The sequence below is a fragment of the Schistocerca piceifrons genome, chromosome 6 (genome assembly GCF_021461385.2).
Source record: "Schistocerca piceifrons isolate TAMUIC-IGC-003096 chromosome 6, iqSchPice1.1, whole genome shotgun sequence".
NCBI lineage: Eukaryota > Metazoa > Arthropoda > Insecta > Orthoptera > Acrididae > Schistocerca > Schistocerca piceifrons.
The window spans coordinates 338,042,850-338,056,349 of record NC_060143.1 but is presented as its reverse complement, the minus strand read 5'-3'; the positions used below and the strand labels follow the sequence as shown (position 1 = coordinate 338,056,349).

At 40.3% G+C, this 13,500-nt stretch overlaps 1 protein-coding gene across 1 annotated transcript in view; it reads left to right on the top strand.

Moving 5' to 3' along the window:
- Window positions 1–2,056, top strand: part of LOC124803307 (odorant receptor Or2-like) — a 77,563-nt gene extending 75,507 nt beyond the window's left edge. The window contains exon 6 of the mRNA XM_047264491.1: window positions 1,997–2,056. Coding sequence (XP_047120447.1) covers window positions 1,997–2,056 — 60 coding nt within the window. The remainder of the gene's footprint in view (window positions 1–1,996) is intronic.
- The last annotated feature ends 11,444 nt before the right edge of the window (window positions 2,057–13,500 follow it).

Here is a 13,500-nt window from a genome sequence, read left to right as displayed (position 1 = left end):
TATCGACAGGAAGTGCAAAACGGCTAAGCAGGGAGGGCTAGAGGACAAATGTAAGGACGTAGAGGCTTATCTCACTAGGGGTAAGATAGATACTGCCTACAGGAGAATTAAAGAGACCTTTGGAGAAAGGAGAACTACTTTGATGGAAACCCAGTTCTAAGAAATGAAGGGAAAGCAGAAAGGTGGAAGGGGTATATTGTGGGTCTATGCAAGGGCGAAGTACTTTAGGACAATATTATGGAAATGGAAGAGGATGCAGATGAGGACGAAATGGGAGATATGATACTGCGTGAAGAGTTTGACAGAGCACTGAAAGACCTGAGTCGAAACAAGGCCCCCGGAGTAGACAACATTCCATTAGAACTACTGACAGCCTTGGGAGAATCAGTCCTGACAAAACTCTACCATCTGTTGAGCAAGATGTATGAGATAGGCGAAATACCCTTAGACTTAAAGAAGAATATAATAATTCCAATCCCAAAGAAAGCAGGTGTTGACAGATGTGAAAATTACCGAACTATCAGTTTAATAAGTCACAGCTGCAAAATACTAACGCGAATTCCTTACAGACGAATGGAAAAACTGATAGAAGCCGATCTCGGGGATGATGGCAGTTATAAGAGTCGAGGGGTATGGAAGGGAAGCAGTGGTTGGGAAGGGAGTGAGGGTTGTAGCCTGTCCCCGATGTTATTCAACCTGTATATTGTGCAAGCAATAAAGGAAACAAATGAAAAGTTCGGAGTAGGTATTAAAGTCTATGGAGATGAAATAAAAACTTTAAGGTTCGCCGATGACATTGTAATTCTGTCAGAGACAGCAAAGGACTAGGAAGAGCAGTTGAACGGAATGGGCAGTGTCTTGAAAGGAGGGTATATGATGAACATCAACAAAAGAAAAACGAGGATAATGGAATGTAGACGAATTAAGTCGGATGATGCTGAGATAATTAGATTAGGAAATGAGACACTTAAAGTAGTAAAGGAGTTTTGCTACTTGGGGAGCAAAATAACTGAAGATGGTCGAAGTAGAGAGGATATAAAATGTAGATTGGCAATGACAAGGAAAGCGTATCTGAAGAAGAAAAATTTGTTAACATCGAGTATAGATTTAAATGTCAGGAAGTCGTTTCTGAAAGTATTTGTATGGAGTGTAGCTATGTATGTAAGTGAAACGTGGACGATAAATAGTTTAGACAAGAAGAGAATAGAAGCTTTCGAAATGTGGAGCTACAGAAGAATGCTGAAGATTAGGTGGGTAGCTCACATAACTAATGAGGAGGTATTGAATAGAATTGGAGAGAAGAGGAGCTTGTGGCAGAACTTGATTAGAAGAAGGGATCGGTTGGTAGGACATGTCCTGAGACATCGAGGGATCACTAATTTATTACTGGAGGGCAGCGTGGCGGGTAAAAATCGTAGAGGGAGACCAAGAGATGGATACATTAAGCAGATTCACAAGGACGTAGGCTGCAGTAGGTGCTGGGAGATGAAGAAGCTTGCATGGAGAGCTGCATCAAACCAGTCTCAGGACTGAAGACCACAACAACAACAACAACAACTAGAACGATGTAAATTTAACATCTGCTCTGGAACATTTAGCAGAGCAGTATAGAGTAAAATTCTCTAACATCTATTTCGCTAAATTTTTCCGACTACTCATAGTAATGTTTTTCTCTACGCATCGTTACATTAATGATATGTTAGTACGAATATCTTGGAAACAGTTTTACTTTACATTGTTTAATAATGTTTTGTTTAGCCACCTGTACTGGACAATATTATACGCTAAATTTTGAATGGCAGCATTATCATTTTTCGGCTGGTAATATTAATGAATCATTACATCGCTGATAGAAAAGATGTTGCTCGTAAAATATTTAACTGAAGATAAAATTAAAGATATGCTACAGGCATGCTGAATAGGGTAGGATTGCCTTAATCACTGAGGTAAGCAGCACTTCGGAAACGTAAAGTCATACTAATAATTTCTTTTACAGGTCCTTAACGTGTCTTACTCTTTCGTCGCCATTCTGCGGAATTTCAAGAATGAAGATTAGTAGCATGCGGCTCGTTCTAACTCTTTTATCACAGTGAAATATGTAATCAATAATGATCCATACGCCTTACTCTCCGATGTCAGGAACAACATATTTGCTTTCTAATTTATTACTACAAAGTACTTCTAATTAGTAAGTAATGTGAACAGTCATCAGAAATGAATGTTAAAATAAAACGGGCTAAGATGTACGCTGGCTGGTGGGTGTCTCAAGAGTCAATGCAGGGACCACCACCGCTTATATATGATGTACCTTCTAATATGCCATGTGATTTTCAGATACTTCTGTTACCTAATGACACTAACTTAATAATGTAGAATGTTGAGTGTAACATACGCAACATATCAAATAGTGCAATTCTACACATAACTGCTTTGCTTGTAGAAAATAAATTGATGATAAGTCACAGTAACAATCCATTTTTACAGTTCATAACACACAATAAACTAAAACTGACATTCGTGTGACTATGTTGTAAGTCCCATACCTAAGGGTCATCAAAATATGTTCTACAAGGTTCACGCCATCTAGCCTCACCCTCCAGTTCTTTAGATCTTACGATAAACTGACTGAAGGCTAGCCCATTCGCCACAAAGATCATCGCCCACCTACAACAAAATATAAGTGGCTAGCATACCTTAATGAGAAGTTTTTACTGCACGTTTCATGTCAGATTCAGTGCTTGTGGATCCCTTGTGTGACTGATCAAGTTATTAGGTCGCTTAAATTATTGTGTTTAAGGTCCAAAAGTATATTAGGTGGACGTGGAGCAGACCCCAAGTTTCGGTTAACATTAAACACCGTCACATACTACTTGTTACGAAGTCTGATGTTGACAGGTAAATTTCTGCAGATGGTCCACCAATTTAAAACGTTCATAGAGCTAAAGCTACATCAACAAAATATTATTCAAGCATAACACTGCTTTCAAAAAGAAGCACTCGGGAAGGGGGAAGAAACGAAGTTAAATCTAAGGGGTTGAGAGAGTATGTGATGTTATTGGAGTGATTATAAAAACGAGTTACATTTACATACGCCTTACTCTCCGTTGTCAGGAACAACATATTTGCTTTCTAATTTATTACTACAAAGTACTTCTAATTAGTAAGTAATGTGAACAGTCATCAGAAATGAATGTTAAAATAAAACGGGCTAAGATGTACGCTGGCTGGTGGGTGTCTCAAGAGTCAATGCAGGGACCACCACCGCTTATATATGATGTACCTTCTAATATGCCATGTGATTTTCAGATACTTCTGTTACCTAATGACACTAACTTAATAATGTAGAATGTTGAGTGTAACATACGCAACATATCAAATAGTGCAATTCTACACATAACTGCTTTGCTTGTAGAAAATAAATTGATGATAAGTCACAGTAACAATCCATTTTTACAGTTCATAACACACAATAAACTAAAACTGACATTCGTGTGACTATGTTGTAAGTCCCATACCTAAGGGTCATCAAAATATGTTCTACAAGGTTCACGCCATCTAGCCTCACCCTCCAGTTCTTTAGATCTTACGATAAACTGACTGAAGGCTAGCCCATTCGCCACAAAGATCATCGCCCACCTACAACAAAATATAAGTGGCTAGCATACCTTAATGAGAAGTTTTTACTGCACGTTTCATGTCAGATTCAGTGCTTGTGGATCCCTTGTGTGACTGATCAAGTTATTAGGTCGCTTAAATTATTGTGTTTAAGGTCCAAAAGTATATTAGGTGGACGTGGAGCAGACCCCAAGTTTCGGTTAACATTAAACACCGTCACATACTACTTGTTACGAAGTCTGATGTTGACAGGTAAATTTCTGCAGATGGTCCACCAATTTAAAACGTTCATAGAGCTAAAGCTACATCAACAAAATATTATTCAAGCATAACACTGCTTTCAAAAAGAAGCACTCGGGAAGGGGGAAGAAACGAAGTTAAATCTAAGGGGTTGAGAGAGTATGTGATGTTATTGGAGTGATTATAAAAACGAGTTACATTTACATACGCCTTACTCTCCGTTGTCAGGAACAACATATTTGCTTTCTAATTTATTACTACAAAGTACTTCTAATTAGTAAGTAATGTGAACAGTCATCAGAAATGAATGTTAAAATAAAACGGGCTAAGATGTACGCTGGCTGGTGGGTGTCTCAAGAGTCAATGCAGGGACCACCACCGCTTATATATGATGTACCTTCTAATATGCCATGTGATTTTCAGATACTTCTGTTACCTAATGACACTAACTTAATAATGTAGAATGTTGAGTGTAACATACGCAACATATCAAATAGTGCAATTCTACACATAACTGCTTTGCTTGTAGAAAATAAATTGATGATAAGTCACAGTAACAATCCATTTTTACAGTTCATAACACACAATAAACTAAAACTGACATTCGTGTGACTATGTTGTAAGTCCCATACCTAAGGGTCATCAAAATATGTTCTACAAGGTTCACGCCATCTAGCCTCACCCTCCAGTTCTTTAGATCTTACGATAAACTGACTGAAGGCTAGCCCATTCGCCACAAAGATCATCGCCCACCTACAACAAAATATAAGTGGCTAGCATACCTTAATGAGAAGTTTTTACTGCACGTTTCATGTCAGATTCAGTGCTTGTGGATCCCTTGTGTGACTGATCAAGTTATTAGGTCGCTTAAATTATTGTGTTTAAGGTCCAAAAATATATTAGGTGGACGTGGAGCAGACCCCAAGTTTCGGTTAACATTAAACACCGTCACATACTACTTGTTACGAAGTCTGATGTTGACAGGTAAATTTCTGCAGATGGTCCACCAATTTAAAACGTTCATAGAGCTAAAGCTACATCAACAAAATATTATTCAAGCATAACACTGCTTTCAAAAAGAAGCACTCGGGAAGGGGGAAGAAACGAAGTTAAATCTAAGGGGTTGAGAGAGTATGTGATGTTATTGGAGTGATTATAAAAACGAGTTACATTTACAAAGAACTTGGAAATATGATCCGACTTAACAGTACAACATTGCACTTCCTCTGGCCTGATTGGAAGCAGTTACTGAATGAGATGTGTGTCCTAAAGGCAGTGTATCCTCTTCTGAAGCAAATGTGGCTGGCAACTGGTCCTTGCTAATCTGGGCAGTGGCACTGCGATAGTGGTGACATAAATACATTTCCCATATGTATTTTACTGGGGACCGATTTCAGGATGTTGTTGACCACGGATGTTCCTCAACATCACGCAGGCAGCTCATAGAAGCACAATTATTCGATCCGAGTGTAGACAGCACCGCCGTGCCATGAATGGCACTAGAAACCTGTCGCATTGGAGATTATCAACAGCATGCACGTTCTGAGCGTTGAGCTATTAAATATACCTATGTGGTTCATAACGTCAGCAAGGGATAACACTGCTATGCTTCTCCCAAATATTGAGAGGAATGACATTTAACCCTTGTCGCTAGTGTGCCTCAAGTAATGCAGATGTGACACGCACCATGGTCAAGCAAGTAGCTTATCGAGCAAGTAATTTATACGGTTCATTGATTCTTTACGACTGCGAGAGACAAATTATCTCTTAGACGTGATACAGAAACTCTGTGGATATAGCGTGGAACATTCCGCGTCCAATGGACTGACTACTTGTAACTCAGAATTCTGGATAGCAGGATCGCAGAGGAACTGTAATTTGTGGCATTGTTGTAAGCCGTCAGCTTGAATACCGAATGTAAGTTGATGAACTGACATCACATTTCATCTCATACAAGAGGATGCCATTCATAAGCAGTACATCAGTCCATGATCCCCGTTATGCACCACTCCAAACTAAACAGTTTGCATTGAGATATTAATGACAGCCTACGCAAGTGATTGTAATTTCCTAGTTTAACTACTGCTAGTGTCTGATCAGTGGTAGGAGACAACACAACACAAGTTGAAGGGAATCAATAACTCGCTCTCGGATATCATGCGAAGATATAAACTGGTTACGATATGCTTGGTGAACATTATGGTGATCCTCCATTTTGATGGTGAGATTTGGTCGATAGGAAACATGACGACCATAACGGCTTCGCATTCCAACATCGGCAAACTGTCATTTCCGAATGCACTACAAACCTGAACATAACATGATCCAACCAACTGGAGACACGAAATGAGGCATATTTCAATGTCAGGTGTTGATAATGCACCTCTTTCGCATACGTGTGCTCTGCGTGTCCTCTAAGGTGATCACTCAACATCTGTCGCTGTTAAGGCCCCGTACATACCCCACCAGGCCTGATAGCAAGACTCAAAATGAACAACATTAATGCCCACTGGTAGCGGTCCACATAGCCACAGAGCAGCAACAGCAAGAGTCACGTGTCTCTTCATACACTCTCTGCCAAAGTACTTACTGTCCGACAGACGACTATTGATATTTTAACGTTCTCTCTCCGTCGAATGTATGCATATGCTACATTTATTGTGAGTACTACAAAAATTTACTGGAATAACGTGCCTGCTTTCCAGTATTGATCCACAATTGGAGGATGCATGCATCAATATCCCTCCCGACTGATCGCACACATTTTGGAGTCCTTCCAGTATTGATCCACAATTGGAGGATGCATGCATCAATATCCCTCCCGACTGATCGCACACATTTTGGAGTCCGTATTTCGATGTATTACTGCATTCCCTTCCGAAGATTTTTGCCCCTCGGCGTAAGAAAGTGTGTTATATCCTGGTATGGAAGACAGAACCAATTCAACATGTGCCATAATAGTAAATAAGAGAAGGACCATTGAATTAATTACATGTGTCTTCTTTCATTTTAATCAGTTGTGTGGTTCGTATCGATATGGTCGTTCGGACAAGATTGACCGGAGAATGGCCGGTTAGTTTTGTGGCGGTTCTCGCCAGAGTGGAGACTCACAACTTGTCAAGTGGAAGAAAGGGACCATGAGCACGGGATGTGGAGTGAAAGAAATAAGTTGCTGTGAACTGTGGTCAGATGGCTTTGTGTTTGTGAGAGCAGGCTCAATGATGGAGAATGAGTTTAGGGACGTGTTTCTGCGACTGCAGAGTGAGATAGAGAGAGAGGCAGAGACAGACAGACAGACAGAGAGAGAGAGAGAGAGAGAGAGCTGTAACTACTGGTTGCACATTTTTGACGCGGTTGTCATACCTTCAGAAATGCCATTTTTTACTATGTTACGATGATTGGAAAATGGGTCTCGGCCCAAAACCAGTCAACGAGTGCATTAAAAAACGAAATTTGCAACTTTGGACTGGTTTTTAGTTGTAAAGGAAGAGAGAGAGGTTGTTTGCGGCTTAGTGCAGAGCATGATGTTCGCTGGCCGTTTGAGAGCAATGGATTTCGGATCCCTCAATAAGGCAGGTGAGCACTACCTTTCGGAGTTTAGGTGTGAAGTATTGAGCTTAGTGGACAAATGTAAAACTGTTGCTCACTGCTACTTTTATTTTAGTGATGTTTTGTATTTGATAATTTTACGAATTATGTTGGTTCTTTGTTTTGTATGGCTTAATCTAAAGCTCACACTCACGTCAGTTAAGGAAGTGTACGAAAACGAAATGTGTTTTCTTTAAGAATATAAGGCCTGCTTTGATTGTTATGACTGGACGACGACCCGTGAAGTTAAGTGGTATGAAGTAAATTTTCTGATAGTCTTGTGGCAGGAGCTACAGTCATTGGCAGGTTGTACGTTATTGTGCTAAGATGTGGTCAAATGAAGATTACTCAATTCCAGTATTGTTCTGATATTAACAGTCTGTGTTGCTGGAATTATGATCTCATTAAAATTGTATGTTTTAAACTATTTTATGGTTAATGGGGCCTTAAGTGTTAATAACTGGACTCCGAGCTCCGTCATCTTCTTCTTGACAGCAGAATTTGCTGCGTGTTTTGGGAATTAGATTTTAAACCAAGCAGGAGTCATTTTAGTTGATCTATTTATTTCATATGTTGGTGCATGAGGAGCATTCGTGTCTTGTGGAAAACTTATCGTATTTTGTAATTTTTACTATTGAGTTGCTGGTATGTGGAGGCTTTGGTCATGTAGGGGTGTGGCAGTTGGCAATTGTGTTGAACAAAATTCTAGGTAGGCTTTCGTGTGTTAAAGCAGCTCCTGCCAGGGTGTGTTGCACTGACTTTTAACTTTGAATTATTTAGAATGCTCGCACTTGGAAGACCTTTGCATATGACTGAATTATGGCATTTATCTTCTGAAAGTTTATAAGGAAATTTCAGGAACTGCACAAAATTTAGATTTAGATCAGTTTAGTTTTCTGTAAAGGTGAAAGCTTACAATTTTTTATTTAGAAAAGTAAATGTAAAGGGTTGAGAAGTTTGTGCTTAATTATCGTTTGGAGGAGTTTCTCAGAATGTGTGACACGTTATTCTAAAGCCATGTTGTGTAAAATGCAATAAGTATTTAACTGAAGATCATCACTTGTTACATAATCCCAGTATCTTTCCTACTCCACAAGTCTAGCTCAGCCTGCCATGATTAATAAATTTATTACCTTCCTTAAAGGACGATGACACCATTTCCTTGGTATCAGAGTGTTGTTTTGCATAGCGAACTGGTACTGACGTTCTTTCAGGGTAGGGAAGGCCACGTTTTCGTTTTCCTTTTTCAGACAGTGTAATAGAAGCAGTTCTCGATCAATGAAATGTATCAGGGATCTCTCACCTCACTCAGGGGCAACAACAGTACGACAATGCTGTACGAGAGATGCCACTAGAAGGTAACCTGACTGATCTGAATCATAGTAGGTGTGGTGCATTGGACTACCGACTGTTCTTAAACTCTGCAATGGTTGTTGAGGTACGTGAGGCCTGTATTCATTGTGGCCGTTACTGGTCCATTGTGCAGTCTAATACTAACTTACTGTAAGGCAGCGCTCCTAACCGAAAATGCCTTTTACAATTCAGTCTTAGTTATCACAAGTAGGCAATCATGTTGAAGATCTGGGTGAGGTTTATAATGTTCTGAAGCAGGTCTCCCATATCGATCCTATATGGAAAAGGCTGATTCAGTTGCAGCTCCAACCTCCTGTCCTCAACCGGAAGGGTAATTTGCGATCAGAGAAGGGTTCACTTCCTGTACAATCCAGTCAGGGGAAAAGGATTGAGTATTCAAGGAACGATCAGGGATTATGGTGGAATTTTTTCTTTAAGCTATCAAATCTGTCATGGAGTATAGTCCAGCAGACTGAAAACTTATCAATAGACTCCTACCAGCTGATTATTGATGTTCTGTGTTTATGAGTGTACATACAGTAGCAGCCAGGAGCTTTGCAGCAGGAACAGTATGTAGTTCGTCAAGCTATTTACCCATTAGCACAAGGTTGACTGTGTATCATTATTAACGAAGCACTTGATAAAGGGGATGCTGTGAATGTGTTACACAGGCCCTATTACGGTACCTTCCTAGTAGGATGCTCAGTGAACTGGCAAATCGGCCCTGTTTTCGTGTACAAGGTTCTGCTGAGCAGTTGGTACACTGTGTTGAAGGTATTAGGGTGCGGTACCACTTTTAGGCCTGTGCCAAACAGGAAGTCTACATTCCTGTGATGGGACGGATGTAGCTGGTCCAAGTAAGTAAATTGAATGTGGGGATGGAAAGGCAGGATAAGAAAGGGAGAGAACATTATGCAGAAACAGTGACGTTAAATGAAACTGTGTACCAGAATGGGATTCGAACCTGGCATCTCCTGCTTATTGGGCAGGTGCGGTAACCACTGCGCCAACTGGAACTCAGCGCCATCGCTACAGCGCGGACTAGCTCGGTGCGCCTTACGGCAGATCGACATTCCCATCGAACGCCACTGATCCACAGTCCCTTCCATTTCCGTCAAGTTCGCTACTCTGAAATTCCCACCGGAAACTGGACGTATTTCTGCATCCACACTGAGGAAGGTGGAACCATTACCCAGATAGCGTATCAATTATTTGTATGCATGGTGTCTGTTCTTTTGGGCACGTGTACTGGTCCGGGATTCGAACCTGTGATCTCCTACTTACTCGGTTGATACTAGGCAGATTCGCACACCAGGAGGATCCATTGTCCAGGTAGGTGCACCAATTATATGTGTGCATTCACATAATTGATACCCCTAGCTCGGCAATGAATCCACTTTGGCCGGCCGGTGTGGCCGAGCGGTTCTAGGCACTTCAGTGTGGAACCGCGCGACCGCTGTGGTCGCAGGTTCGAATCCTGCCTCGGGCGTGGATGTGTGTGATGTCCTTATGTTAGTTAGGTTTAAGTAGTTCTAAGTTCTAGGGGACTGATGACCTCAGACGTTAAGTTTCATAGCGCTCAGAGCCATTTGAACCATTTTTTGAATCCACTTTCTTCAGTGTGGCTGCAGATAACTTGGAGGAAATAGCGGGGAATGCGGATAGGTGGCACTCGATGAGAATATGTATCGACTGTGAGGCGTGCAGAGATAGTCTTCACAGTAGGCATAACGCTGTGTCCTGGATGGCGCAGTGGTTAATGTACCTGCCTAGTAAGCAACAGATCCCGGGTTCAAATCCCAGTCCGTTACATATTTTCACTCTTAGCTGCCGACTCCGTGTAATGTCCGCATGCTGCTGACAGCAGTGATACCCTCCATTTCCGCTCTTTTGTTCCTATATCCACCATCAATTTATGTAAAATATGTCACAGATGCGGATGTTGTGTGCTGTCTTTTCGATACCACGCATTCATATAGTCCATGAATATTTTAGACTTCAGTAGTACAGGGTACTCCGCAACTTGATGTGGTTACATCAAGGGTATCCAGGAAAAGGGTGCCAATATACCAGTTTATTGAGCAGTGAGCAATGTTAGAGCCCAACTCAGCGGTGTCACAGTTGTGGGAAAGTGTACAGTAAGGAATCAAAGAATATTATAAGGAAGAATTTTATAGTTTTGCATTTGAATGACTTCCCAGTAAGTTTGAAACTATTCAAACAGAGTGAAAAACAGGCAACGATAATAGTATCAGTCGAGATATTTTAGTAAGTATACCCTTTAAGGATGATTTGCTTGTTGTAGTTATCAACAAAAGCATAACGAGGATAATGGAATGTAGTCGAATTAAGTCGGGTGATGCTGAGGGAATTAGATTAGGAAATGAGACACTTAAAGTAATAAAGGAGTTTTGCTATTTAGGGAGCGAAATAACTGATGATGGTCAAAGTAGAGAGGATATGAAATGTAGAATGGCAATGGCAAGGAAAGCGTTTCTGAAGAGGAAAGATTTGTTAACATCGAGTATAGATATAAATGTCAGGAAGTCGTTTCTGAAAGTATTTGTATGGAGTGTAGCCATGTATGGAAGTGAAACGTCGACGATGAATAGTTTAGACAAGAAGAGAATAGAAGCTTTCGAAATGTGGTGCTACAGAAGAATGCTGAAGATTAGATGGGTAGATCACATAACTAATGAGGAGGTATTGAATAGAATTGGGGAGAAGAATAGCTTGTGGCACAACTTGACTAGAAGAAGGGACCGGTTGGTAGGACATGTTCTGAGACATCGAGTGATCACCAATTTAGTATTGGAGGGCAGCGTGGAAGGTAAAAGTCGTAGAGGGAGACTAAGCAGATTCAGAAGTATGTAGGCTGCAGTGAGTACTGGGAGATGAAGATGCTTGCACAGGATAGAGTAGCATGGAGAGCTGCAACAAACCATTCTCAGGACTGAAGACCACAACAACAACCACTACAGTCATTTTATTAGGAGCCAGTAACGGCAAGCAGTGAGTGGGAGTTGCCAGGAGCACTGTACCACGGAGCCTTTTGTGTTTTGCCAGATGCAATGGACAGCTGAGCCTTTGACGATATTTTTTGTGTGTGATTAAGTAAGCCAGTAACGTGAGGCACTAAGTACTGAAGTAGGAAAGGTAGAAATCTGACATGCCGCGTCTTGTGAAGCAGCACGTCTGTTCCACTGATGGTGCTAGAATTTTCTGTGTGTTTCGTTTATACTGTTCGCAGGGGATGCAACTGTCGTCTGGAGGAAGACCTTAAATGTAATATTTAATACTTTGGTAGTAGAGAGGTACAACCCAAAGACGTAATATTTTGGCAAAGAAGAATATAACTTGAAAATGGAGAGAAGGTACTATAACTTAGAAATAGAGGAGTAAAACCCAGAGACGTAATATTCTGATAAAGAGTAATATAACTCGAAAACACAGGGAAGATACGGTAACAAATTCGGGTTTGAAATAAACTACATAAATTTATAACTGTTGAGCTGAATATAATTATAGAGGATTTTATGTTCCCTTACATTACAAAAATGTATTGTGCTTGTGTGCCTTACGTGTGTATCGGAACAGTCATCTAAGAAGAGGACTGACCAAATTGTTCTCAGAATTCCAAGAAGGCTAAGGATAACACGGTAGTCGCAGAAGAGAAGAAAATCGGCGGCTAACCAGGATGTTATATCTATGTACGCTGTCAGCGAAGTAATTACTTATTTATATATTTATTTATGCATTTATTTTACCTGGCAAGATTAGGGCCGTCAGGCCCTCTCTTACACCTAACCAGGCATACTCAGATTCAACAAATTTCAGTTTCTACAGAACATTAAGGACATATAACATGTTATACAGTATTAATATTAAAGAAAATAATAGAGATTATAGAAGTAGTACAATGATAATTATAACAATCAAAAAATAATTATAACAATCAATAATAATAATAATAATAGTAATGACTCAGTATATGAAAGTAATTACTCATAAGCTGCGCCAATGGCCATTACATCCTGCGTGCTCAGCTACACCAAGAGGATTGCGATAAGCATCTCTGGACACCTGAAGAAGCAATGACATGTGCATGCACAATTTATTAACCACATGTTTATTAACTCTTAACCATGTATTAATAAACAATTTATCGTAATCTTCCAGTGTTAGTTTATATAAAAACGTTCGTAGTTCTATGTTTATCAGCCTAAATGCTGTTTGTGTGTTAAATATTAATCCAAATGCTCATTCCCAAAAGGTCAATCAGCCTGACAAACCAATTTGTTCACTTTTAAGAGATCATTTGAGCCTAAATATGTTTGGAATACGTTGACATTATGTCACCCATAAGTAACAGTTTTAAAAGGCAAAGAGCCTAGTACTCAACTCTTCATTTTCGAGAAGTCAAGGAGCTGTAATGTACATGTGATACAATTGTTTATTGCTAATTAGTTCTTTTGGTAGGTGGGGATTTTGAGTCTCATGGTGATTATGTGAACTTTATTCTAGTACTTACAATGTATCTATGTACTGCTGTTTGAGGTCAAAACGATCGAACAGCCAATGTTACGTGCATGAGAGGACGAGATGGGTGACCGGAGAGGCGGTTACTGAAGGGAGCGAGACGACCTAGATACACTTGGGCCTGACGAGGACGAGGGTCCATATAACTCTATGGTGACGACTGAA